This window comes from Cibotium barometz, chromosome 66, assembly GCF_041138505.1.
Source record: "Cibotium barometz isolate CiBa-2024 chromosome 66, ASM4113850v1, whole genome shotgun sequence".
In the NCBI taxonomy this organism is placed as follows: Eukaryota; Viridiplantae; Streptophyta; class Polypodiopsida; order Cyatheales; family Cibotiaceae; genus Cibotium; species Cibotium barometz.
In genome coordinates this window covers 13,473,469-13,498,173 of record NC_141111.1, presented here as the reverse complement: position 1 = coordinate 13,498,173, position 24,705 = coordinate 13,473,469, and the positions used below count along the sequence as shown (strand labels likewise).

Genomic DNA, 24,705 nt, shown 5'->3' with positions numbered 1-24,705 from the left:
CCCGCGCTCCTAGCCGCTAAAAATGACTTGTGAAAAAAAGTAGCGGGCCCGTGTATCAGCGCGTGTATCATCGCGGCCAGAGACATGCGTGTAAAAGCGCGTGTACAGTACCACTCAGACGTGCGTATACACGGGTGTGTAGCCGCGTTCTTTTCACAGACGCATTGATACACGCTGCTATACACGCTTTTTCTTATTTTAGACGCGCTTATACACTAATGTATAGCCGCGTCCTGTTCAGTTCAAATGTCGTAGATGCGTGTATACCTGCGTCTATACACGTGTGTATTTACGCGTGTGAAGATGCGTTTATACCTGCGTCTATACACGCGTAATTACCAGTTTATATGCATTAATACACGCGTATTTTCCAGGGTATCCGCGTATATACACGCGAGTTTTAGCAGTTCTGACGCGTTTATACACGCGAACAGAGAGCAAAAAAAAAAAACAGAGAGTGCTATTTGGTGCCTGAATACTGTTCCAGCATTCCAGCACCCAATAGCACTCTCTGTTTTTTTTTTTTTTTGTGCATTAGACCATCCCATTAGACCATCCACGAAGAACATATGCACGAGGGAGATTAAGACAAGAACGACATGAATGCATACATTGTCATTACACGATTCAAGACAGACATGAATGTAATACTATCGATCAATCAATTCAATATTACTATCAAAATTTCATACATGTATACAAGGGAGTCCATATCTCGAAGTAGCCCATGGCTTGAGTTTACAAAAAAATATATACAATCACATCCTCAATACTCAGACCCAGATGATGACTCGGTGCTCCCTCCATGCTCAGATGAGCTCACATCGGTCGGAATGTCCGAGGAGTAGTGCTCACGTCCACCCTCTGCAGCGGCGGGCCGGTGGATCATCAGCAGCTTGTGCCTGTTCAAGTAATATATAGTATATAAGTATATATATATGCAATTCAATAAACCAAAACCATTCGTTACGAATTTTCAAGTACCTGTCGACCGTATGGTCTCATGGCCATCTCAAACTGCGCGTCCGTAATACGTCCCTCGGCTCTGAAGATGGCCCACGTGTCACGTCTGCTATGCCGGCGAGCATACGCAGTATCGTGGGTTGTGGGCTTCCTCCCCGTAACCCGTCGCTGTATCATAATCAACACAATTTGTAAGATTAAAACAATCATAGAATCAATGAATTAAGTAAACAATCAAATAAAGTGGCAGGATACTTACGAACTCTGCCTCCCATGACTCGACGCCGCCAGATCCGAAATGCGAAGATCCAATGGTCTCCATCTGGATCCGTCGTGCCTCCACATGCTGCCTGCTCTTCATGCCACCCTCTGCTCGTTTCTTTGCCTCCTTCCACTCGCGTTTGTGCGCAGTGTTGGCAGGTTTCTCGGCAGGATAGCCACCCGCAGCTACATTTAGCCGGTCATCGTACGCGAGTTTTTTAAGGTGAGATCTTTTATTACTTAAGATCTCCCTTATTCGCGTCCTTCCCCATACATCCGAGAATGTAGCATGTGGGGGATTGGGGTACCGACTATGTACAGCCTCTATCACCTCCCCAACTAATCGGCTATTTTGGTCTTTAAATTTAATAAAACAATTTCTATATGAGTTTGATACTACCCCACGCATGTACTCCATTACCTCCCTCCCCCTCGCATCCATCACTATCTCGCCCCTATCCGTCACATCATAGCAGACCACTCTCTCTATCTCTCTCATCTCCTCCTCTTCCGAACTGTCTCCTTTAACTCTTCTCTCTCTATCTCCTCTCTCACCGTGTGCCCTACTACCTCCCCCACCTCCCCCACCAAAGCACCCGCCGCATCCTCCACTCCCACTCTTCCTACTGCTGCGGGTGGAGTCACGACTGGGGGATTGTCTATGTGACGGTGGCTGTGAGCCCTGACGTGACGGTGGCTCTGAGGGAGCACGTGATGGTGGCTGTGAGGGTGTACGTGAGTGTGTCTGGGACGAGGTATGTCTCCTCGGTGGACGTGGAAGAGGAGAAGCTGCATGCCGTCTCGTCGGACTCGAAGGAATAGACGGCACTGGAGTGCCCTGGATACTCGCGACGACAGGGGTATAGACACCAGGCATGGAAGGAGGGGGATGGGCATACATATACTCTGTAAGCTCAACCGGACCAGGTTGGCACCCAAAATGATTCAGCATCTCCATCAGCCAATTGCTATACGCAAATGGATCGGATGAAGAACCTGGAATATCCATAAAGAACCTGCAAACAAACATCTTCATGTACATCATGGGCTGTCTCTTGACTCACACAAATATCATCATTCAAGTCAGTTGCCTGCAAATCATGAAATCTGAAACGCCATAGTCTCCTGCAGAAACGCGTGTATACACCCGTCAAAAAACGCGTGTATACACCCGTCAAAAAACGCGTGTATACACCTGTCCAGAAACGCGTGTATATCCGCATGAACAGACTCTGCAGACAGGTTACACGCGCTTTTACACGCGTTTCTACACGCGACCTGCGAAATTTTTTTTTCGAAAAGACTGACCCCCGCAGAGTGTCCTTATAAAAGGACCAACCATTGTCGCCCTTGTCAGGATGCAGTAACCCAATCGTGTGCAAAAGGACAAACCCAAAGAGCAAAGAGCAAAATAAACAAATCTGACAAAAGAGACAAGGCACAGGACAAAGTGACTCACCTTTGAAAAAGTGAGTCTTCTCTGCTCCTTCTCTGCTCCCTCCTTCTCCCGTGTGTGTGCTCCTTTCTCTGCTCCCTCCTTGTTGTTGGAAGAGGCGAAAACAGGCGAAAACGCATGCAGAGTCAATTTCTTAGTTCAAAATCTATATTTGGGGACGGCGGGCTATTTTTAGTTTAAACATACCGTCGTGTTTATATTGGCGTTTAGAAATGCGTGTATTTTCGCGTCTATGATATTTTAGCTGCGTTTATACACGCGTTTTGCAGAGATTACCCGCGTTAATACACGCGATTTCTAGGAACTAGCCGAAATAGCCGCGTCAATACACGCGATTTTTGTGCTTTCATTAAAAACATATAATGATGTTGTGTTTTCTGATTTGTACACAGGATGTCATCAACCTCTTCAAGCAGTTCTGGAGAAGATGAGACAATGCGTCATCGTAATCGCGATGTGTGGTTGGGACAACGGATCAAATGTATGTGTAATCGATGTCAAGGATGCATTGTACGAGCACGTCGAATTACCTTGAATCACATCTCCATGTATGGAGAATGGAATCAAACAGGTTTAGAGGTGAGTAGATGTAAATTGATGGTATTCAAATGACTCATGGTATCCAAATTAAATTAATAGAGTTGTAACATATAATTTGATAAATTGAAGCAGGATGCAGTACCACACCCTAACATGGTACCCTACGCGCGACGAGAGCACGTAAAGCGTCGACGAGATGATGCTGGAGCTTCGGGATCTATTGTCAGAGATGAGTGGGAAAGGGATGACAATAGCCCTGCACCCCACGAAGTTGTGGAAGAGGAGGTGCTTGATGATATGGTGCGGAATCTTTTTAAGGATGATCCCAAAGGCATGGACGACGATGATATGGAACAAGAGCATCTTTATAAGGCTTCATCGACACCGGTGTTTGAAGGGTGCACATTCTCAGTTTTACGTGCTTCACTTGAACTACTTAATATACAAACAGTTTATGGATGGAGCAATGCAAGTCTTGACGCATTGTTGAAGTAAGCATTCTAACTTACAAATTTGAATTAGTGGTTTAAGGTTTAGGATTTAAGACTAATTATAATTGATGATATTGGATGCAGGCTATTATCAAACATGCTTCCAAAGGAAAATAGACTACCCACCTCAAGAGACATAGCGAGGCGCTATGTGACATCTCTTGGAGGACTGGATTATGATAAAATACATACATGCGTCAATGATTGCATTCTCTTTCGTGGGACGCATAAGGAGGCTCTACATTGTCCCACTTGCGGTGAAGCAAGTTACAGAACAGATATGAAGAGTTTTGATATACCTCGTAAAGTTTTGCGACACTTTCCTATAATTCCTCGCATCAAACACATGTTCAAGTGCAAATCCATAGCAGAGCTCATGTCATGGCATTCCTCACATCGATCGGATGATGGCATGTGGAGAATTCCCGCAGACACTCCTGCTTGGAAGCATATTGAAGATGAGTGGCCCAGCTTTAAAATAGAGCCTAGAAACTTGAGACTTGGCCTGGGTATGGATGGAGTGAATCCATTTGGTTTCAAAAGCACCGCATACAGCGTGTGGCCAGTTGTGTTGGTGAATTACAACCTTCCACCATCAATGGCGATCAAGAAGGGACATCTTATGTTATCCCTTCTAATTCCAGGGAAACATAAAGTCAAGCATATGGATGTTTATCTTGAACCACTGATTGATGAGTTGGAGGAACTATGGAGAGGTGTTGCGGTGGTGGACATTAGTAGGCCTCCCTCCTCTCGACACTTCGACTTAAAAGCAGTGTTGATGTGGACAATGCATGACTTTCCAGGATACAGCGATTGTTCTGGTAAGAATTCTAATTACCTCCCTACTCTATTACTATTGGCTATATATATTAATTAGACGGTTTGACTTTATTATTCTAACTTTTATTTATATTTTAACAGGTTTGAAAACATCGGGTAAATATGCATGTCCTGTTTGTGGCCCTTCGTTAGTACATGAGTATGCTGATGGTTTGTGTAAGACTATATTCGATAATCATCATCGATTTCTCCCCTCAGATCATCCTAAATATGTTGCTAGTAAGAGTAACATTCCTCCACAAACACTTCGTGCAAAAGATTGGAAGCGTATTTGGGAGTCTACAACTATTCTTCCTCCAGATGGCATGAACAGGTATAGTGATGTTTTTTCAATCTTGTTATGTGTACTCTCTAATTGGATTAAAGGTCACATAGAGCAATCCCTTGTGCAGGTACTCCATTTTTTTCCGGCTGCCATATTGGACCCATCTTAAGATCAACCATCTTCTTGATCCATCTTAAGATCAACCATCTTCTTGATCCCATGCACATCTTCAAGAATGTGGGCTCCGGTATTTGGGAACATATTACTGGTAAACGAGACAATGTTAGCGTACGTGAGGACTTGCGGGTCGCAGGACGTATGCGTCAAGCTTGGCCACGAGAGGTGGGTGGGCACGTTCGTCTTCCGCCTGCACCATGGATTATATCAAAGAAAGAGGAGAAGCAGGTAAAGCAGGCCATCACCACTTTGCGTACTCCCACTGGATGCATGAGATCATTGAAGGGAGCCTTTACAACCACTAAAAAGAGGCGTTGAGCAACTATATGGGTTGAAGTCCCACGATTGGCACAAGATGCTTCAAGTAAGTGTTTTCCAAGTCTTGTACGTACGTTGAAATTAAATTTTGTAATGCCATAAACCATAAATGTGCTCTTATGTGCGCAGTTCATACTACCTACTAGCATCGACCATTGTGCAAATAAGAGTTTGAAAAAATGTATTTATAAGATGGGCGAGCTTGTGAGGTATGTAAAACCCATGCTCAGATCACCCTTCATTATACCTTGCAAAATGAACGTGCATGAGGTATAACGTACTATTTATTTATTTTTCAGATATGTTAGTTCCAAAGCAATTGATCCAGCCACGTTGGATGATGCGCGTGTTATGGCAGTGGAGGTGGTTTGTTTGGTAGAGGAAACTTTTCCGCGAACCATTCTCACAAGTCAACTACATCTCATTGTGCATTTAGTGGACGAAATTGCTTTATGTGGTACTCTGCATGCACGTTGGATGTTCTTCCTAGAGCGCTTCATGAAGACCTTAAAAGACTTTGTGAGGCAAAGTGCAAGGCCTGAAGGAAGCATGGCCGAGGGTTGGTTGATACAAGAGTCTCTTGTATATATTTCAGAATTTCTTGGTCAGGTGGACAGCTCTTTGCCACGACTATGGAGCAATGAAGAGGACTTGAGGATGACCTCTATTGCTTTATGTGGTACTCTGCATGCACGCTGGATGTTCTTCCTAGAGCGCTTCATGAAGACCTTAAAAGACTTTGTGAGGCAAAGTGCAAGGCCTGAAGGAAGCATGGCCGAGGGTTGGTTGATACAAGAGTCTCTTGTATATATTTCAGAATTTCTTGGTCAGGTGGACAGCTCTTTGCCACGACTATGGAGCAATGAAGAGGACTTGAGGATGACCTCTATTGTGCCTCAAGGAAAAGGACAGAGTAAAGTAATTGACAGAACATTGATTGATGATCTCAATTTCACTTGTATCCTTAATAGTGATGTGATGAGCAGATGGGTTACAAGATATGAGGATGCAAAGACAAAAAGGCAAGCAGAAAGAGCTCTCTTTCGGAAGCAACATGGCTCTCGGAAGGCGTACCCTAAGCATCTAGCAACACTTCCGAATGATATCCATGTTGATTGGTTGCATGAGGAAATGGAGAGAGTAGAGAGCGACGAGGGGCTGCATATCACGGCGGAAGAATGGGAGTATGCACGAGGATGCATGTCAAAGGTACATAGAACTAATGTTTTGAATTAGTTGTAAGTGATTTGCTTTTAATATTTATTCACATTGCTTACACAAATATTGCTTCTATTTTGGTCCAGTGCACTATGTTCAGTGCTATATGGTGTGAAGGCAAGCATTTTCGAACACAAAGAATTGATGAAAAGAGAAATACACAAGATTGCGGTGTCATTAGTAGCTTTGAGGGAGATAATGGAAAAATGGATGATTATTGTGGCATAATCCAAGACATATTTAGGCTTGACTTTCGTCGCTTCTTTGTGTATGTTTTGGATGTCAAATGGCAAATGAACGTGGTGGAAAAAGGGCCTGATGCAACGATAAAACGCCATGCAAGTGGATATGTAACTATTGACTCTACAAAGTTCTGGCAAACAAAGAAAGATAGGCTCGTATTGCCACAACAATGTGAGCAGGTATGCATTTTTTTACTAATGTGTTTCATGTACATATATATCTAAGCTCGCGTACCCCTTGACTTTTGATATGCTAATTAATTACTGTACTGTGTGTATTTGAGTAGGTTATCTATCTACCAATGGTGCATAACATCAAATGGTGGTACGTCATCCCTATTGCACCACGTTCCAAAGTGATGTATAATACATTCAATGATATGGAGCATATGGAGGATGTAACAAGCCGCAATGAAGATGATGTCGAACATGCCATTGAAGATGTTGTGATCGATGATCAAGAAATAAGAGATGATCATGATAATGAGGATGTGCATGCCATTTCTCATGATCATGAGAATGACCCTACCATTGAGGATGATGGTGATGTTGATGAGGATGATCAGGACATCGATACCATTATCAATGGAGTACAGAATATCGATAGTGGAATAAATTTAATCGTAGCCTTACCAATTGATCAAATGGATATTGATGTTGATCGTTTGGCAAGGATGGATCTTATTGAAGATGAGATTGAACCCTAACCAATCCGTCACTGTATGTTCTAAATTGATGACATTTCTATCATCTCATATGCATGATTTATTTTTGAATATATTTCATTGTTCTCCAAAAGCTCACCTGTATCCGCGGAAAGCTTTGTGTTCTACTCCAATGGCATTGAAATAGGATTATAGCCTATCATACCATACTTGGACAACATGTTCAAGCTATACTGGCTCTAAAATAGCAAAATGCTGCATAAGGTGATCTCAACACCTCTATGCCTAAGAAATACCCTAACTCACCCAAATCCTTCATCTCAAACTTCTGCTTCAAAAGCATCCTGACATCATGTATGTTTGCATCACTATCACCAGAGATAATCAAGTCATCCACATAGATGACTAATAATCAAGTCATCCACTATCACCAGTGATAATCAAGTCATCCACATAGATGACTAATAGCATGATCCCTCTATTTGTCTTTTTTACATATAGTGAAAAATCTGCATTGCATTAGGGCCAAAAATGTCTCAAAATGGGTTGTGTAAGGAATTTGCTAACTTGCTAATTAGTAGAACGTTGACGGTCAAAACGGCTCCAAATTTGGCCGTTTTGGATATTTAAAGCGTATCTATGTGATTGAACACGTATCTAAGTACATGTTTTAAAATCTAAAAAAATATATCGTTTTCATGCTACTCTTTAATGGCTCATCTCGAAATTTGTCCTCTTTTAGTGACTTCGCGGCAAATACTTATTTCTCTTACTTTTGAATGACCATTCCCTCCGAATGCGCTCTCATCCATTCTCCAAAAAATTTCACAAGCTTATTCTTAGTTTCACTCCTCTGCTTCTCTAAGAATTTCACAAGCTACATCTCATTCTCATTCTTCTGCGTCTCTCATCTTCTAATAGCTCTGCTAATATTTTTAGCTCTATTAGTAATGAGTGATACATCTAATCGTAAGTTTCATTTGAATATCAAGCTCAACCAAGAGTATGCAACTACACGGAGTGTCTACCAAAGACCCCTTTCATGTGCGAATGAAGCTCAACATCTTCGCAACAATGAAGGAAAGAAGCATATTGACCTATGGACAGATGGAAGTCTATATCCACCAGATCCCAGAATAGGAAGGTATCCTTCTTTTCACACACCACATGATTTGATTAGATTTGTTGGTGATGGGGTGGATGGCTTACTTGGTTATAGTTCAAGACTATCTCAATCACATGCAGAATAAATTACATATCTTCAAAATACTTTATCTTTGAATGCAACAAAAATTATAGAGCTTGAAAACAAAATAGTGTCTTTGAAACAAGAAAATGATCAATTGAAAACCTTAAAAGAAACTCCAATAGGGTTAAGAGCACGAGTAAAACGAATGCGGGATGTAGTTAACTTGACAGAGAGATCTGGACAAAGGAAAAAAAGGTTTAAACTTGTAAGAGATCATGTTACTACCCTTCTAGGATTTGACATGTCTAATGCTCAGGAAAGGGTAAGATTTTTGAATGAGGTTATGAATAGGTCAGATATCTTGAAACTTTTGAAACTTCGTGAAAATCAAACTAAAAAAAAACTAGTCTTTCAACATCTACTAAAAGATATGGACTTATTAGTCCAGCCTTCCCAAATGCAAGAGGTTTGTGACATAGTGGGAGTGAGTAGAAAGGGATACAGAGCCATCTCTAAAACCTGGTTCAGGGTCCTTAAGTATTACAAAATCAAAACTTTTGGGTTGCCTAGACCTCACAATGTTGGAAAATATAGAACCCTGTTAAATGAGGAAATTTCCAAACATTTCGGAGAGTATTTCTATATTGAGGGAACAATGCCATATGAGAGACAAAAAAAAATCGTCTTTTGAATACAACGTTTATAATAATATTTGGATGAACATTAGAAAAGTCCAATCTTTTATGGTGAGATATTACAACATTCGAGAAATAGATTGTGAAGGAAAACTTGTATTTGTTATAAAATTAGATGAAGCTCAAATCCAAAAATGTCAAAAAATGGAAAGAATATCTATATCCCTAATGAATAAAGCATTGGACTATAGTCAAGGTAAGCTTGATTCTCCATACCACAAAACTCAATCAGAAATGGAGCTATGGTGGATTGGATCAGCTCATGTGCCAATAGAGAGTCATGAAACATTAAAGTGGCTCTTTTCACATACAGACATTCCTTCAGTTATTCAGAGAGCCAAAATGCAGGTGAACACCTTCATGTAGACGACATAGGTGATTTCATTGTGGAATGGCATTTGAGTGCCGACCTCAAGGCGTTGAAGTGTATGTTTGGTGTATGTGGAGGAGCAAATACCAAATATCCATGTCTTTATTGCATGGCAAGCACAGGGACAAGAGAATGGCTTGGAGAAAATGAGATTGGAAAACCACCATCCAGAAATAATGTGAATGTTGTCGATTATCCAACTTCTGTTAAAATTTGGGATCCAATTCTACCAATACATTTAAAAAATGTGCATATATGTACATTGCATGCAGAGATAAGAATCTTGGACAAATTGCTCCGACTTCATCTGGACTATGCATATTCAATTAAGCCGACTAAACTTGCAGATGAGTGCATAGAAAAATGCGAAGCCTTGCTCTCTCAAATGGGTTTCCATGGTGGCGAAGTGCATCTTAAAAAAGATTCTGTTCTTTCTAGAGGTACAGGTGATGTTCTGCAAGATGTTTCAATGGGAGGAGCAAAAGCAAGAAGATTTTTGAGCAACCATGACACCAAACAAGTCAATGCAATGTGGAACTGCTGGAAACATCTATGTGTCATTACCACAAATGTCAAAAGTAACCAGATGTAGCCAACAAATGTATGGAAGTTTGGAAAAAACTCGACAATTTTTTCAAAGTCCTAAGACAACAAGTTGGTTCAAATACTTATGCAGATGATTTCAAAAAAGCAATAAAGCTTTTAATAAAAGCTATCATAGATGCCTGGGGAGAAAAAGACATAACTTATTACTTGGTGAGTGTTCAAACTTATCAAAACAGTTAAAATTAAAGTGTAATTTCTTAAATTTACTAACAAAGAATTGTCTTTGTAGCATATTCTTTACTTGCATGGACCATATTTTGCTACAGAAGGACCCTTTGCAACATGGAACACACAAGGAATGGAAAAGTCTCACTATCAAGCAAGAACTTCCTTTTTCAGATGTACCAGAAGAGGAGGTGGTCAAAGAAGAAGCAATGCACTTAAAGAATTATTCAATTGGTTCTACAGGAGGCAATTACAAAGGATAAGATCAAAGAACCAGCAATCTGAAACTACACAAACACCTCAAGATAGAGACTAATGATTTACTAACACATTTGTACCTCTTACAAAATATTTGCTGAATTATAATCAATCCTTGCAAAATATTGTGTGTACATTAGTTTTTGATTCTCTTGGGACTATTTGGCATGTCACCTCTGTATCTCAAAAATTTTCTCCTTCTATAACCTCCAAGAAGATTGATATCTGACTCCTCAGCTGCCTGCAGCTGCATAGCTAGAGTAGCAAAGAAAGTATCCTGCTCTTGAGGCATTAAAACCTGCAGCAAATCCAAAGATTCTAAGAGCAGCAGCTCTCTCTAGAAGCAAGACCTTGTTTGAAGGGGAGTGTATCCCATGAACCTTGACAACACCTTCAAGGCAAATATTGGCAACTCAGCATCTTCAGAGAAGTTCATGTGGAATGCACAGAACACAGCCTTATCCAATGTAGGTAAGTAGTGCATGAGAGCAGATGAAGGCCTTCTTGACCTAGTCTCTGTAGCTTTCACTCTACTGTCTTTAGCTCTTCCTAGAAAATCATCCTTATCAAGCAATTCAATCTACAAGACAAAAACCTCACTTTAAAAAAATTACAATCACAATAACATTTTGCAAAAGAAACTACCTTCTGCAACTCATCCTCACTTACTACTTTGTCTTTCATCAAGTTGCATGAGCCAACCCTTTCCACTTTATCAGAATCTACCTGAAGCTTGAAATCTCTGCCAAAAGACTCTACACCTAACTCAATAAGCCTGTTCTCAAAATCCTCATCTCTAAGGAAAGGTTTCTCCTCATCCACTCTTTTAAGGCACAAGGCAAGTGCATCAGGAGCAGGGATAAATGAGTGGTCAGATGTTTGCAAATCAAGTGCCATAAACTCTTCCTTTGACTCTACTTCTGTATCAATAAAGTCTTTGGTCACCTCACAAGCTTCTGAAATTGCTGCAATACAGTAGTCTTCCCTGATATTGAAGAGACATTGAAGATAGGACAAAGGAATAAAATCTTTCTCATTGATATAGAAGAAAGGAAGGCTTGGAACAGTAACAGAGGATTCAAATATGCTTGCTTCCTCTGAGGAATCTTCAGTAACAGTGAAAGCCCTAAATTCAGCAACATCAAGATTTGCACTTTCTTTCTCCTTAGCTTGAACATCAATTTCTTCCTCTTCTAAAATCTCACTTTTCTCTAGCTTTGAGACTGTGGTGACATTTAAGTTTTCTTCCTCCTTCTCTGCATCAATTTTTGATACTTGCTCTTTATCTTGTATTTTTGCTCTCAAAAATAGAAAAAAAATAAAGGAGACATCTTTGGGGACAAGGTTACAAAGCTTTTTATGAATTGGACAAGAAATGGATGAAGGGCATGTGAAAGAGATTCTATTTGAAAATCTAATGAACCTCTTTGTAACTTTGGCTTTCTCCACTGACAACTAAGTAAAATCGGTAAGGTGACAAAAATCATTGTCTCCGATATAAAAACAATGAGCTTCAATTGACATTTCGAATTGTTTGTACTCCTCGTCAAGAATGTCCTTAAGCTTCATCAAAACATCTGAAAGAACAAACCTTGGATTGAATATCTCCACTGCATCTAAGTATACCTTCATGTCATGACCATCTTGCAACATAGCATTCAAGAGTCTTTCACTTGGGCTTTCTTCAACAAGTTCATGTCGTCCCTCAACACTTTTACTCATTGTGATATTTGAGAAAAACGCTGGAACAATTCTGAAGAAGGCTTGGAAGTTTTTATATGGCAGAGCCCGAACTAAGCGAAAATAAGTGGTCCAAAAGTTTTGGAATGCTTCTATCGCTTGGTGCGGGCTTTGGCAATTTGAAGGTTCGAAAAAAAAGAAAGAGTTTTGCAAAATAGAGCTTGGAAGTCACTATATGGCAGAGACCGACTAAGCAAAAATAAGTGGTCCAAAAGTTAAGGGCCTTGGCAATTTGAAGGTTTGAAAAAAAACGAGAGAGAGTTTTGAGAATATCCGATGGAGCACGTGGAGCGTGGCAAAAATACCTTAAATAGTGACCGTTCGTGCCACGTGGCAAAAATGATTGCATGACACGTGTATCCAACAGTCCTATGTACGACGGCTTCGAGGTATAAAAATTTAATTTTCTTGAAAACATTTCTATTTTTCACCGACACGGTATCAAGCGAAATTGCTCCTCCGAAATTCCCGGAATCTCCTTTTACCCTTCTCACCCATATCAAGCGATAATGCTCATCTGAACATCTCGGACCTTCTTCATCGCTTGGTTCCGGATCCTCCCCTATCACTTGGCCATACCCCGAATCAAGCGTTTAAGCTATTCCAATCCTTTTGGAAGCTATTCATCACTTAGTTCCATCTCCTATAGTCATAGCCCGAATCAAGCGATAGAGCTAATCCAACCAATTTGGATCCGCCCCATTGCTTAGTTCTTGCCACTGTTAGTTTTTTTATCTCAACTCACAAATCACCCCGATCGGGTCTATTCTTTTTCTTTAACTTCAATGGCGAGGACAAAACAGAGTGCAAGGAAAGTCTATGCCCCTTTGGAGACTGAAAAAGCTCGAGATAAACCAGGATCTTCCAAAAAGCCAGTTGTCGATGAAAAACAAGAAAAGCCTCCTCCAAAGCCTCGTGCTAGGGCAACAGCAAGAAAGATATTAAACTATCAGGTGAAGTCACTAAGAGAGATCAGAGCGGCACAGAATCTACTAATCTTCTCATCCCTCGACTTCCATTTATGCGGGTTGTCGGGGACATATCAGAAAGGTTAATTGGTAGAATGAGAAACACAAATCTTGATAAAGTCCGATGGGAGTCACAAGCCCTTATGTGTCTTCAAGAGGCCACTGAGGATTTTTTGATCGACTTTATGAATGATGGATACATTGCTGCTGCATTTTCTCATAGGATCACTCTCATGAGCAAAGATTTTGTGCTTGTGTCCAGACTTAGATACAAGTTTGACAAAGCTTTGGAACCCATTCCAAGTCAAGATATAAGGGCTTTTGAAACTCTAAATATTCCTCCAGCAAGACAACCCAAACAATCAGTTGTTATTGAAGATGTTTCGCATACTTATAGTACAAGAAAAGCTCACAATATTAAAGAAGAAGTGGAGAAAGAGAGAGAGCAGGAGAAGATTATAGAGGATGCCATTCTTTCTCAGCAAGCTGAAATTCTTCATGCATCCAATTCAGAACTTTATCAGAATGTTACAGGTCAAATGGTAGTAGATGTCTCCATGCATGGAGAGGATGAGGTTTATTGTGACATTGCCCCTGAAGACACAAGTATGCTTGTGAATCACAATATTGAGATATGTGACATAGTCCTCTTTATCTGTCTGAGGTTTGTGTGGATTTCCTTTTGCTTTCTTGATGAATTTCTCAGATTCCATATTTTATTGATATGTTTTGTTTATGTCTCCAGATGTCTTATGAGGGATCTTCCTGACTCAATGGCTATGCAAGTGACCATTCTTGATCCCCTTGTTACACAGTGCCTTTTCAATAGGCAAGGGGATCTTGTAAGTTTTCTAAAAAACTTTGATATGCTGACATGCAATTACATTGTATACCCTTATGTTGAAGTGTAAGACTCACACTCAATTATCTTTTGTCCATCATTACAATATTCACAACTAATTACAGTATTCATCTTATCACAGAGGCCATTGGAGTCTTATTATCTTCAATCTATTGGATAGAGATGTAATCTTTATGAATTCTTTAGCATGTAAGAATCAACTTTACCATGGTTTATGTTCTAGAGCAATATTTTGTAAGTTTTCAATTGTTTGGTTGACCCTCAATATTTTATGCTTGCAGTGCTGCCAAACTTATCTTGAGTTTCCTAGGTTCCACCTATGAAGACTACAAACTTGAAGATTTTAAGTACTACAATCAGAAAGTTCCTTTGCAGAAAGACTCAACATCTTGTGGATGGATGGTGCTTGCTAATGCTTGGAGATATCTTGAGTCAAGATTTAGAATGACAACACTTACTGTAAGTTCATGTAATGATAGCATTGATTGATTGGGTCAATATATTTAGTGACTTTCTCATATTAAGAAATTTTATCATTTTCTTTTGTCTTAGTTGCATGAATATCCAGATTCTTGGGTAAGTTGGGTAAGGGAGAAGGCAGTGTCTATGGTTTTGGAAAGATCTATCAATCCAGTTGATCCTGATTCCCCCTTTCCACCTGAGAAAGGAGCCAAGGGTACAACTTCAAAGAAAAGAAAAAAGGAGGAGAAGAAAAGCCATGTCAAGGATGGCTCATCCAAAAAGAAAAAGACCTCTGCCAAAGAGAAGAAGGAAAGAAAGAAGAGCCCTACTAAGAGCAGATCTTCCAAGGGAAAAAAGAGCACTACTAAAGAGAAGACCCATTCTAAAGGGAAGAGCCCTCAGGCTACAGAGAAGAGCCCTAGCCCTCCTGCTAAAGAGAAGAGCCCTAGCCCTCCTGCTAAAGAGAAGAGCTCTTCACCAGCTCAAGAGAAGACTCCTATCAAAGAGAAGACCCCTGTCTCAAAGAGAAAACCCTAATCAAAGAGAAGACCCCTGTCAAAGAGAAGACCCCTGTCAAAGAGAAGAGTGCTACTAAAGGTCTTCCATTTCACTCACCAGTGAAATTTAAAATTTAGACGCGTCGTTCATCCAACAAAGAAAGTAAGAGGGCAAATGTTGGCTCTCCATTCAATATCTTTTTCATGTTCCCCAAGAAGACTGCCAAGTCTCCAAAGCCAACCTCCAAAGAACCTTCTCCAAAACCAGACCCCACTGCCAAATCTCCCTCGCCAACACCTAAAGATCTCAGAGAAGAGCCCAACCTACCACCTGTTGAGGAATCCACTGCAAAGTCTTCCTTTCCAACACCTCAAGAGCTCAAAACACCGGAACTTGAACCTCAATCAGCCAAATTTGATTGAAGCAAACAGAAGAGAGAAAGATTCTCTAAAGATCGAGGGTCATCCCATGCCAAAAGAAAAGTTGATTTTGTTGAGTGATTCCACAAATTGGCTTTTGTTTTCATTTTGTCCATATGAACACACCCTTTCTGGGACTATATTCTGTACTTAAATTCAGTATCAACAATTTGATATTCAACTGTTAAACCTTGTTTTGTGTTGCGAACAATATATTGACCATTTTTGTGAAGAAGTCAAGACGAAATTTAGCAAAATATATTGATTACATTATTGGAGAAATCCTTTTCAGCTTAACAAACTTGCCCTTGAAAGTGGCTCAAATACAACTTTTTTTGGAGGAAGACATGTGATGCATGAGGTTACACTCTCCATCCTTGTACTGACAACAATATCATCTACTTTGAATCTACATTCAGGTGATGTTTCGTCCAGAAACTCAAGCGACTCTCTTACATGTTGTAGTCTCCAGTTTGATGTTACTATAAGGTTCCTAGGATCTATGAATGGATGGACTATGATGTTAAATTCAAACTTTGGACAATTCTCTTCAGAATCCAAAGGGACCCAACTACCAAGCTTGCTTTTCCATCTCCTATAGTCATAGCCCAAAACTAGGGATTGACGACATAGTTGGTATGAGATAGACATAGAATTTGGGCTTACTCTACAACTGATATTGTCGCCAATATGAAAAGTTTCCTTGGTACTCCATCCTTCTCCAAGTACAGTGTCCAGATCAGTCGTAGATAGTCTTCTATTAAGCCACATCGTTCTTGTCCTCTCCAATTCCATTATATTGAAACATGCCACAAAGACATGTATAGGCAAGAACCATTGAATTTTTATCCTTCTTGAAATCCTTCCAGGAGACATAGCATTAAGAATATCATCTTTGATTTTGGATTTGAAGCTTCTTATGGTATTTGGATCAGGCACTTCCCATTCGAGTGACATTAATGTGGGAATAGGTATGTCATATAATTCTCCATGAACACCTTTTCTTGATGGAACCATGTATTCTGCAAAATACACCACTGATTTCTAAAATGAAGGTGGTTTGTCTGCATACATTACATCTGCAATCCCCTTGTGAATTGCTTTGAATGTGCCACTTAAGCTCTCAAGAGGCTGCCACTCCACAGCTGTTGATGGAAAGATAACTGAAATTAAACAAACAACAAATATATCAGAAGGAGAAATATTGTGTTGTATCAAATAGATAAAGTTTTGTTAAATTACAGTAAGAATGGAGAATTGGATGTTCATCCAAGTTCAACACCATGTCTTTGGCCATGTAGACATGTTGAACTTTTGCAAGCTAGCCATTGTCGGTCACTTTGAAGGCAAGAACACGACCTTTCCAATGGGATTTCACTTCATTTCGCTTGGTTCTTTTCACCCTGTGGGCACCTTTGCAAGAGGGAAGCATTGTTACCCAATCATTCACACGAAAAGACATGGGTTTCCAAACACCATCCTCTCTGGTGTTATGAAAATCACAAGATTGGAAGGAGACACAATGGTAATGCAATTTAAGGCACATGTAGCTATTCATAATTGGAGTGGAAGTATCCGTCTTTGGAAGACAGACAATGAAGGTAAACCAAGGTTACCAAAAGGAGATCCACCTCTACTACCAATGGCCAAGCATATAAAGATGCATGCAGAAGTGATATCAAGATTGAAGGGTTACATAAAATTTTGGCAGAATCTAAGTAATGGTTCATTTGTGCCAAGATATTATAGGCCCGTGATAGATTATTGGAGTAATGTAATCGAAGATCTTGGAAAACCAATACAATCAGAGGCAAGAAAGTACACAGATTTTTGGCCAAAATCTGAAGGGTCCCATCAATTAGATGATATGAATGTTGAACAATTGCAGGCACAAAGATTCTTAGGTATTGAAGAACATAATGATCATTATTAATTGTGGGCCTGCACGGGATAAACCAAGGGAGGCATTTAACCCTATGCTACATGTTCAGCAAGGACACTTTGTCATGCTGCACCTAGATGACACAAACATCTATCCAGTTTGGCTTGCTATGGCTAAATCGGATATTGATGATGAGCCTACATCACCAAATTACAAGAAACTCTTGATTCAATATTGGGGACCTTGTGCAAGGAAGAAAGGTTTGACAGATGCTCAAGCTTATGCTGATTGTTGGAAGGGATATTGGCAAATTAATGAGGCAGAACAACAAGTATGGGAAAATGCTGATGCAATTCTTTGGTCGTGGAAACCAAGGAATCCACCACCATACAAAAGAATCAAGATACCAGAAAAGGAAGCCCGTAAAGCAAAAGCATGCTTAGGCTTGGCTTGTGAGGATGAAGCTCATATTGATGGTTCCTTCAATGAGAATCCCACTCAAGTCACTTTATCCTCTTGTAAGCAAGTTCTCAGCCATGGAAACATCTAATAAGAGACCTAGTGATCTCTAAGTATTCTCTTAATAACTCTAGGAATGAGAAAGGTATGTGGGTTGGAGAGAGATTCAGGGTTAATGATTGGGTTTACTTATATAGCCAAGCTCAAGAGGGCCACAAGTCAAATCTTGTGGTGTTTTGGAACATCATTGGAAGGGAAGATTGCTAGCTTTCAAGAAAACTCAAAATGAAGGCATGGTGGCTATGGTTCAACATGTCTACATGGTTTAAGACATTCATCTTCCTCCTTAAATGGGAAAACCAAAGTTTCCTTGTAAATGTAAGTATTTTGTTACTAATGTGGTTTTATTTAAATCATTTTGTTATACTCTTGTTGTTCACTTCTTTTATTTGGTGGTTTTGTGTATACAGACATATTCCCATCAAGTTACATAGAGGAACAACCATTGAAGAGCATAATAGGGACCTTCAATGCTTTCCATTCCACCATAGGTGAGGTTTTATTTCCTAACAAGTACGCTAGGACTTTCTTGGCAATATAATATTCTTTTTCACACACTCTTACATAGTTCCCTCTAGTCCTAAAGGCAATGGAATACTTGAAAAGCTTCCATTTTTCTCATTAGGAAATATTGAGTGGCCAATCCTAGACAAATGGAGTGTAGATGCCTTCAAACAAAAGATGATTAGTGATATCCAATCCTCTTTAAAATTTACAAAGCCCTCTTGATCAATAGGTCTTAGTTGGTATGCTCCCATTCATCTTTTTGTGCATGTGTTTTGTTGCTCTTGAAACAAGCCATTCGATCTTCTTTAAAATTTACAAAGCCGCTCGATCAATAGGGCTTAGTTGGTATGCTCTATTAACCCAATTCTAGGGTTAACAAGATCTACCACCATTATCTTATATCAAGGAGTCACGATAGATACACCAAAGGGTCATACATTCAAGATATGAAGAAATAGTGTCCAAAGCTACAACTTGGATAGGCGCCCATAATGGTGTGACGGAATATTTATGCGAGTCCCACAAGAGCGTGTGGTAGTGAGATAGGATGAAGTCGTGAGTGATGTACTTCATGGATATATTATGAGAGTAGTCATTGTAATAATATTAGGCCTCTTATGAGCCTAAAGTGCTTGATCGGCCACCACAGTTTGAGTGTGAACACTTTTGCCCATGTATATAAGTGAGTATCTCTCATAATGCAACATACTCTCCCATTGTGCATTGAGTCTTGATCTTGCTAATCCCCTTGCTAATCTCTCTCCCTAATACACGCTAGTGAGTTTGTGTGAGTGAAGTGAGGTGAGAGGAGGAAGAGGACTCATAGTGTAACGCGGCAGTGTGGCAACGCTCGCGGGAGGTGCGGTCGAATTTCTTCTCAAGGAGTTGTAGAGCTTGGAGACCTCAAGGGTTACGAGCTCGGCCATTGGAAATATCCTCAACAACAATTGCAGTTCACCAGGTAATCTCTTTTGGATGTGTTTGAAGGAGGGTTAGGATGAGCCTTAACATGCTCCCATTCATCTTTTTGTACACATGTTTTGTAAGCTCTTGTCGTCGTCGCAAGCCACTCCACCAATGTTTATTTGAGATAAATTTCAATCTAAACAGACGAATGGTTTATTTAGAAATGGTTGGGATATAGCGGAAGGGGTGCATAAGGGAGATGTGAATTCTTACAGAGTTGTGATTTCAAGTATCACACTTTGATACTTGAAAGCACGCTCAAATTTATACATTTGATTCTTTTACGAGCCGTGGATGAAGAAAAAGAGGGAGTGGATACCATTGCAATCATGTGAGGGTGTTGATTCACCCATAGAACTACCCAATGGCATCATTGACCTTGTCAATGCTAGCAAAGAATGGAGCTTAGCATACATTTGAGAACACCTACTAATCATGGGATTTGAGCAAGTAAAAGATGCAAGCTTCAAGATAGAACATCAAAAGGTATTAGCTTTTTTCTCATTAATTTTTGAGTTGATTTTTCTTAACCATCCATGCTCTAATGATATTTTTTCATATGTGTTTGTGTATATGAGATCCCTGCCCCTCTGGAGTGCTGGTAGCGGAAGTAGCAACCTTGCACGCAGGGCAGAGTTTTCCACTCGGGGCCTCGCCCCACGAATGTCCAGACAAGAGACTAATCTGGCGGCTCTTCGACCTTATTCACAAGACGGTCAAAATGCTTCCCCATCATTCTTGACATAAAACGATCATTTACAAACAGGTCACAAATACAGTTTTTATAATGAACTCTCGTCTTTCCACATTGTTCCACATCAATCCATATTACTTAATCCATGTCCAATTCATATATGTACCCCTTCTCATCCAATCACATCATTTTCCATATCTCATCACATCAGATTCATTCAACATGACATCACATCTCATTCATTCTCATCCCGATTCACATCACATTATATCTCATCCATTCACTCACATCGACATCACATCCTTTCACATACACATCCTCATTCATTCTTCCACATTCACATCCACATTCGTACTTCCACATACACATCCATATCCACTCTTCCACGTACACATTCACATCCACATCCATTCTTTACATACACATCTGCATTCATATATCCACATACACATCCACATCTATACATCCACATCCATTCCACATCAATACATCCATATCCATATCCACATCCACATCCACATCCATACATTCACATCCACATCCATACATTCACATCCATACATCCACATCCATACATCTACATCCATATCCACATACACATCCACATTCATACATCCACATCCATACCCACATCCATACATCCACATCCACATCCACATCCACATCCACATCCATACATCCATATCCATATCCACATCCATACATCTACATCCATACATTCACATACACATCTACATTTATTCATTCTCATACACATGCATACCCTTACATTCACATACACATCTACATCCATATCCACATTTATTTATTCTCATACACATGCATACCCTTTCTTTCACATATACATCTGCATTCACATCCAATCACATCCCATGCTCATCTTATCGCATCCGTTATCATCCTATCACATCTTATCGCATCCCATTTACATATTATCACATCCCATACACATCTTATCACATCCATTCACATGCTATTCCCATTTAATAGCTTTTTCTAGATTGATACCGATAATAGGACTTTTTCTAAATTTCTGCCAATTGCTTGGTCTAATTAAAGATTCTTTTTGTGACAACTATTTCCATATTACTTCTCAATTCCTCAATTGAATTATATTCAATATTCTTCTTTTGAATAAAAGAATTCATGGGATGTGTAGAAATCAATTCTACCCATATTTCCACTTTTGGTAAATAATCATAAATCAAATTATACTAAAAATTCATCTTCTTCCCATTTAATTTCTTGGATCCCAATTACCATGGGAATTCCTCTTTTTGCATTTAATTATTTACATTCCAATGTCATGGGAGTTCCTCTTTTTCCATCAATTATTTCTCATAAAATAAATTTATCTAAATTAAAATATCCATTATTTCAATATGCTAGAAATTTCTCTTTGCCCGTCTAAATGATGGAATTCCACATGTCATAAGAATTCCTCTTTTGACATTTAAATATTTCTCATAGATAAATAAATTTATCTAAAAATTCATCTTTGAATTTAAATAAATTATCCCATAATTCCAATATACTAGGAATTTCTCTTTTCCAATCCAAATGATGGAATTCCAAATGTATAGGAATTCCTCTTTTAACATTTAATTATTTCTTATAGATAGATAAAATTATCTAAAAATTCATCTTTAAATTTAAATGAATTATCCAATAATTCCAATGTGATAGAAATTTCTCTTTTCCCATCCAAATGATGGAATTCCAAATGTAATAGGAATTCCTCTTTTAACATTTAATTATTTCTCATAGATAAATAAAATTATCTAAAAATTTATCTTTAAACTTAAATGAATTATCCAATAATTCGAATGTGATAGGAATTTTTCTTTTCCCATCCAATTGATGGAATTCCAAATGTATTGGGAATTCCTCTTTTATCATTTAAACTTATCTATGCAAAAAAGATAAATTTAACTAAATTTTCTCTTGAAAATTTAATAAAAATCTTCATTAGTTCCTTTACACTAGGAATTACACTTTTCTTATTTAATTATTTGAATTCCATTATGGTGGGGATTCCTCTTTCATCATATCAATTTATCTATGCAAAAAGATAAATTTAACTAAAATCTTTCTTGAATTTTTACATAAAATATACATTATATTAGTATTCCAATTTTTTCTCTTAATTCTTTAGAATACATGGATTTCCATTATCATGGGGATTACTCTTTTAACATAAAAATAAATTACTAGAATTCATCTTTTTCTAATTTATTAATTAAGCATAAACATAAAAATCAATTTCTCCATGATTTCAATGAGAATCATTCAATTAATCTAGGATGATAATTCCTAGAATATGGTAGGAAGTCCTCTTTTCATATTATGAATGAAAATATTTTATAGGTTTATTTTACAAAAATTTTACCATAGCTTCGCTGCTATTACTGATAATTCTCAATTTAATTAAAAGAATGAAGTTTAATATTATTGATATGATTAGAATGACCACTAATTGGATCATTATCCAATTATGGATTGATTCACAATTTCTCTATGAAATAAATATCGTAAAAGTATTAAAAAGCCATTATTTTGGCCTCCAATTAGACAAGCATAGAAATTACTTTTGGATTAGAGAAATGCTTCATGAGAAGCTTCATTTGGATTGAGAATAGGTCATAAGAATGACCTTTCTTTGGGGGGAGAGAGAGAAATGCTTAAAAACCATTATTTACCATGTTTTGGCCTAGAGAGAGAAAATATCTAGAGAGAGATAATCCAAAATTTAGATATCTTTGGATATTAAAATCCTCCTAGTGTCTTAAATGGATTCCCCTAAAATAGAAGTTCAAAATGAACTTCCCAATGTGCATTAGGAATTAATTAAAAATGTGTATAAGGGACCTTAATTTTCAGAAATTTTTGAATTATGGTCCAATTAAGGTTCCAATGGGCCAATTGGATTAATCCAAGTGTTGGGATGAGATAAATCTAAAAAAATAAAAGAAAATACCCAAAAATGAGTAAATTCTCACATAAGATGAAGAGTTGACTGAGTACAAGGTTTATTAGTTAAACATTATGAAATACTACTAAAAAAATGAGATATTTTGGAATAATGATGCATTTTTGACACCTTGGTAAGGAGAGGGGAACTCTTGAGGTAGGCACCTATTTCACATGTGTGGAAGGGTTTTTAATTTAAAATAATTGTGATATTTTTATCTCTCCTCTCTCTCCTGGATCAAACCAAATAAAAAAGGGAGCCAAACTAGTCCAAATCTTGTCCAAATTGAGTTAAATTGAACGTGGAAAATTCTAGAACCCAGTTGGACTTGGTTAGTGGCCTCCCTCACCTATAAATAGACCCTTAGTCTTTTGTAAAAAAATATTGGAGCTATACCATGCCAGTATTATATTAAAATAATCATATTTTCTATTATCCCTTAAATTTTCCTCTCTTGGGAGCTTGGAGCTCTCTCTCTCTCTCTCTCTCTCTACAACAACTCTTGGAGTTGCTTATCTCCTCTTGGTGGACCAATTGATTGGTTGGGGGCTTCAGTACTAATAGAGAATCAAGCCAAACTTGGAGGTAAAATCAAATTTTATGGTTTTTTCCAATTTATCTCAATGACTTTCTTCTTCTCAACCCCTCTCAAGCTTGAGAAGCTTTCTAAATAATTGTTTTAATTCAAATAAAGCTTTTTCTTAAAGTCTTAATGCTTAATTAAGAGCAAGTTAATCTTTTTGCTTATTTGTAATGCTTTCTTTAAGTAAATCTCTCTCTCTAAAAGAATAGCCATCTTTATGGCTTAATCCTTTGAAAAGGGATGCTTTTCAATGATAGTCTCTTAATTCAAAGCTAAACTCTAGGCTTGATAAGCTAGAGATTCAGAAAATGTTATTTTTATGATTTTGTGTTAACAAAATAATGGTTATTTGTTTTAGATTATTTATAAATAGTTAAAAACTACTTTGATTGATTCTAAATGAGAAAATACTATCCTATCAATTTGAAAAAAGAGAAATAATGGAATTAGCTTAATCTAGTGCGATAATCATAATTAAGTTTATGATTATGATTAAAATTATGATTTAAATTCATAATTTAATTTCAAGCATATACGAGGAACTACTATCATATTTCCATTGCAAGATTTTATTCTTTAGAAAATTATGAGAATTATCAATAATAGTAAAATTTTCAAAAAATAATACATACCTTATTTTTATGCATAATGCTAAAAGATGACTTCCTACCATATTCTAGGATTGGACATCCTACGTAAAATATTAATTTTCATCATATTCATGAGAAATATTTTTTTTATAATTATGCATAATTAATTAATTATGAGAAAAGAGTAAATTTATTTTTATGCAAAAATAAGAATTCCCATGATAATTGAGATCCAAGTAATTAAATGGTAAAAGAGAAATTTTTGGTAAATTTATTTTTTTACAAAAAGAGAAATTTTCATGATATTTGAGATCCAAGTAAT

The 24,705-nt window shown here is 38.2% G+C and overlaps 1 protein-coding gene across 1 annotated transcript in view; it reads left to right on the top strand.

The window, feature by feature from the left end:
* Positions 1–24,705, top strand: part of LOC147602786 (uncharacterized) — a 51,035-nt gene that overhangs the window by 3,430 nt on the left and 22,900 nt on the right. Inside the window, exons 2-4 of the mRNA XM_086797747.1 lie at positions 3,073–3,259; positions 3,353–3,711; positions 3,796–4,013. Coding sequence (XP_086653873.1) covers positions 3,073–3,259; positions 3,353–3,711; positions 3,796–4,013 — 764 coding nt within the window. The remainder of the gene's footprint in view (positions 1–3,072; positions 3,260–3,352; positions 3,712–3,795; positions 4,014–24,705) is intronic.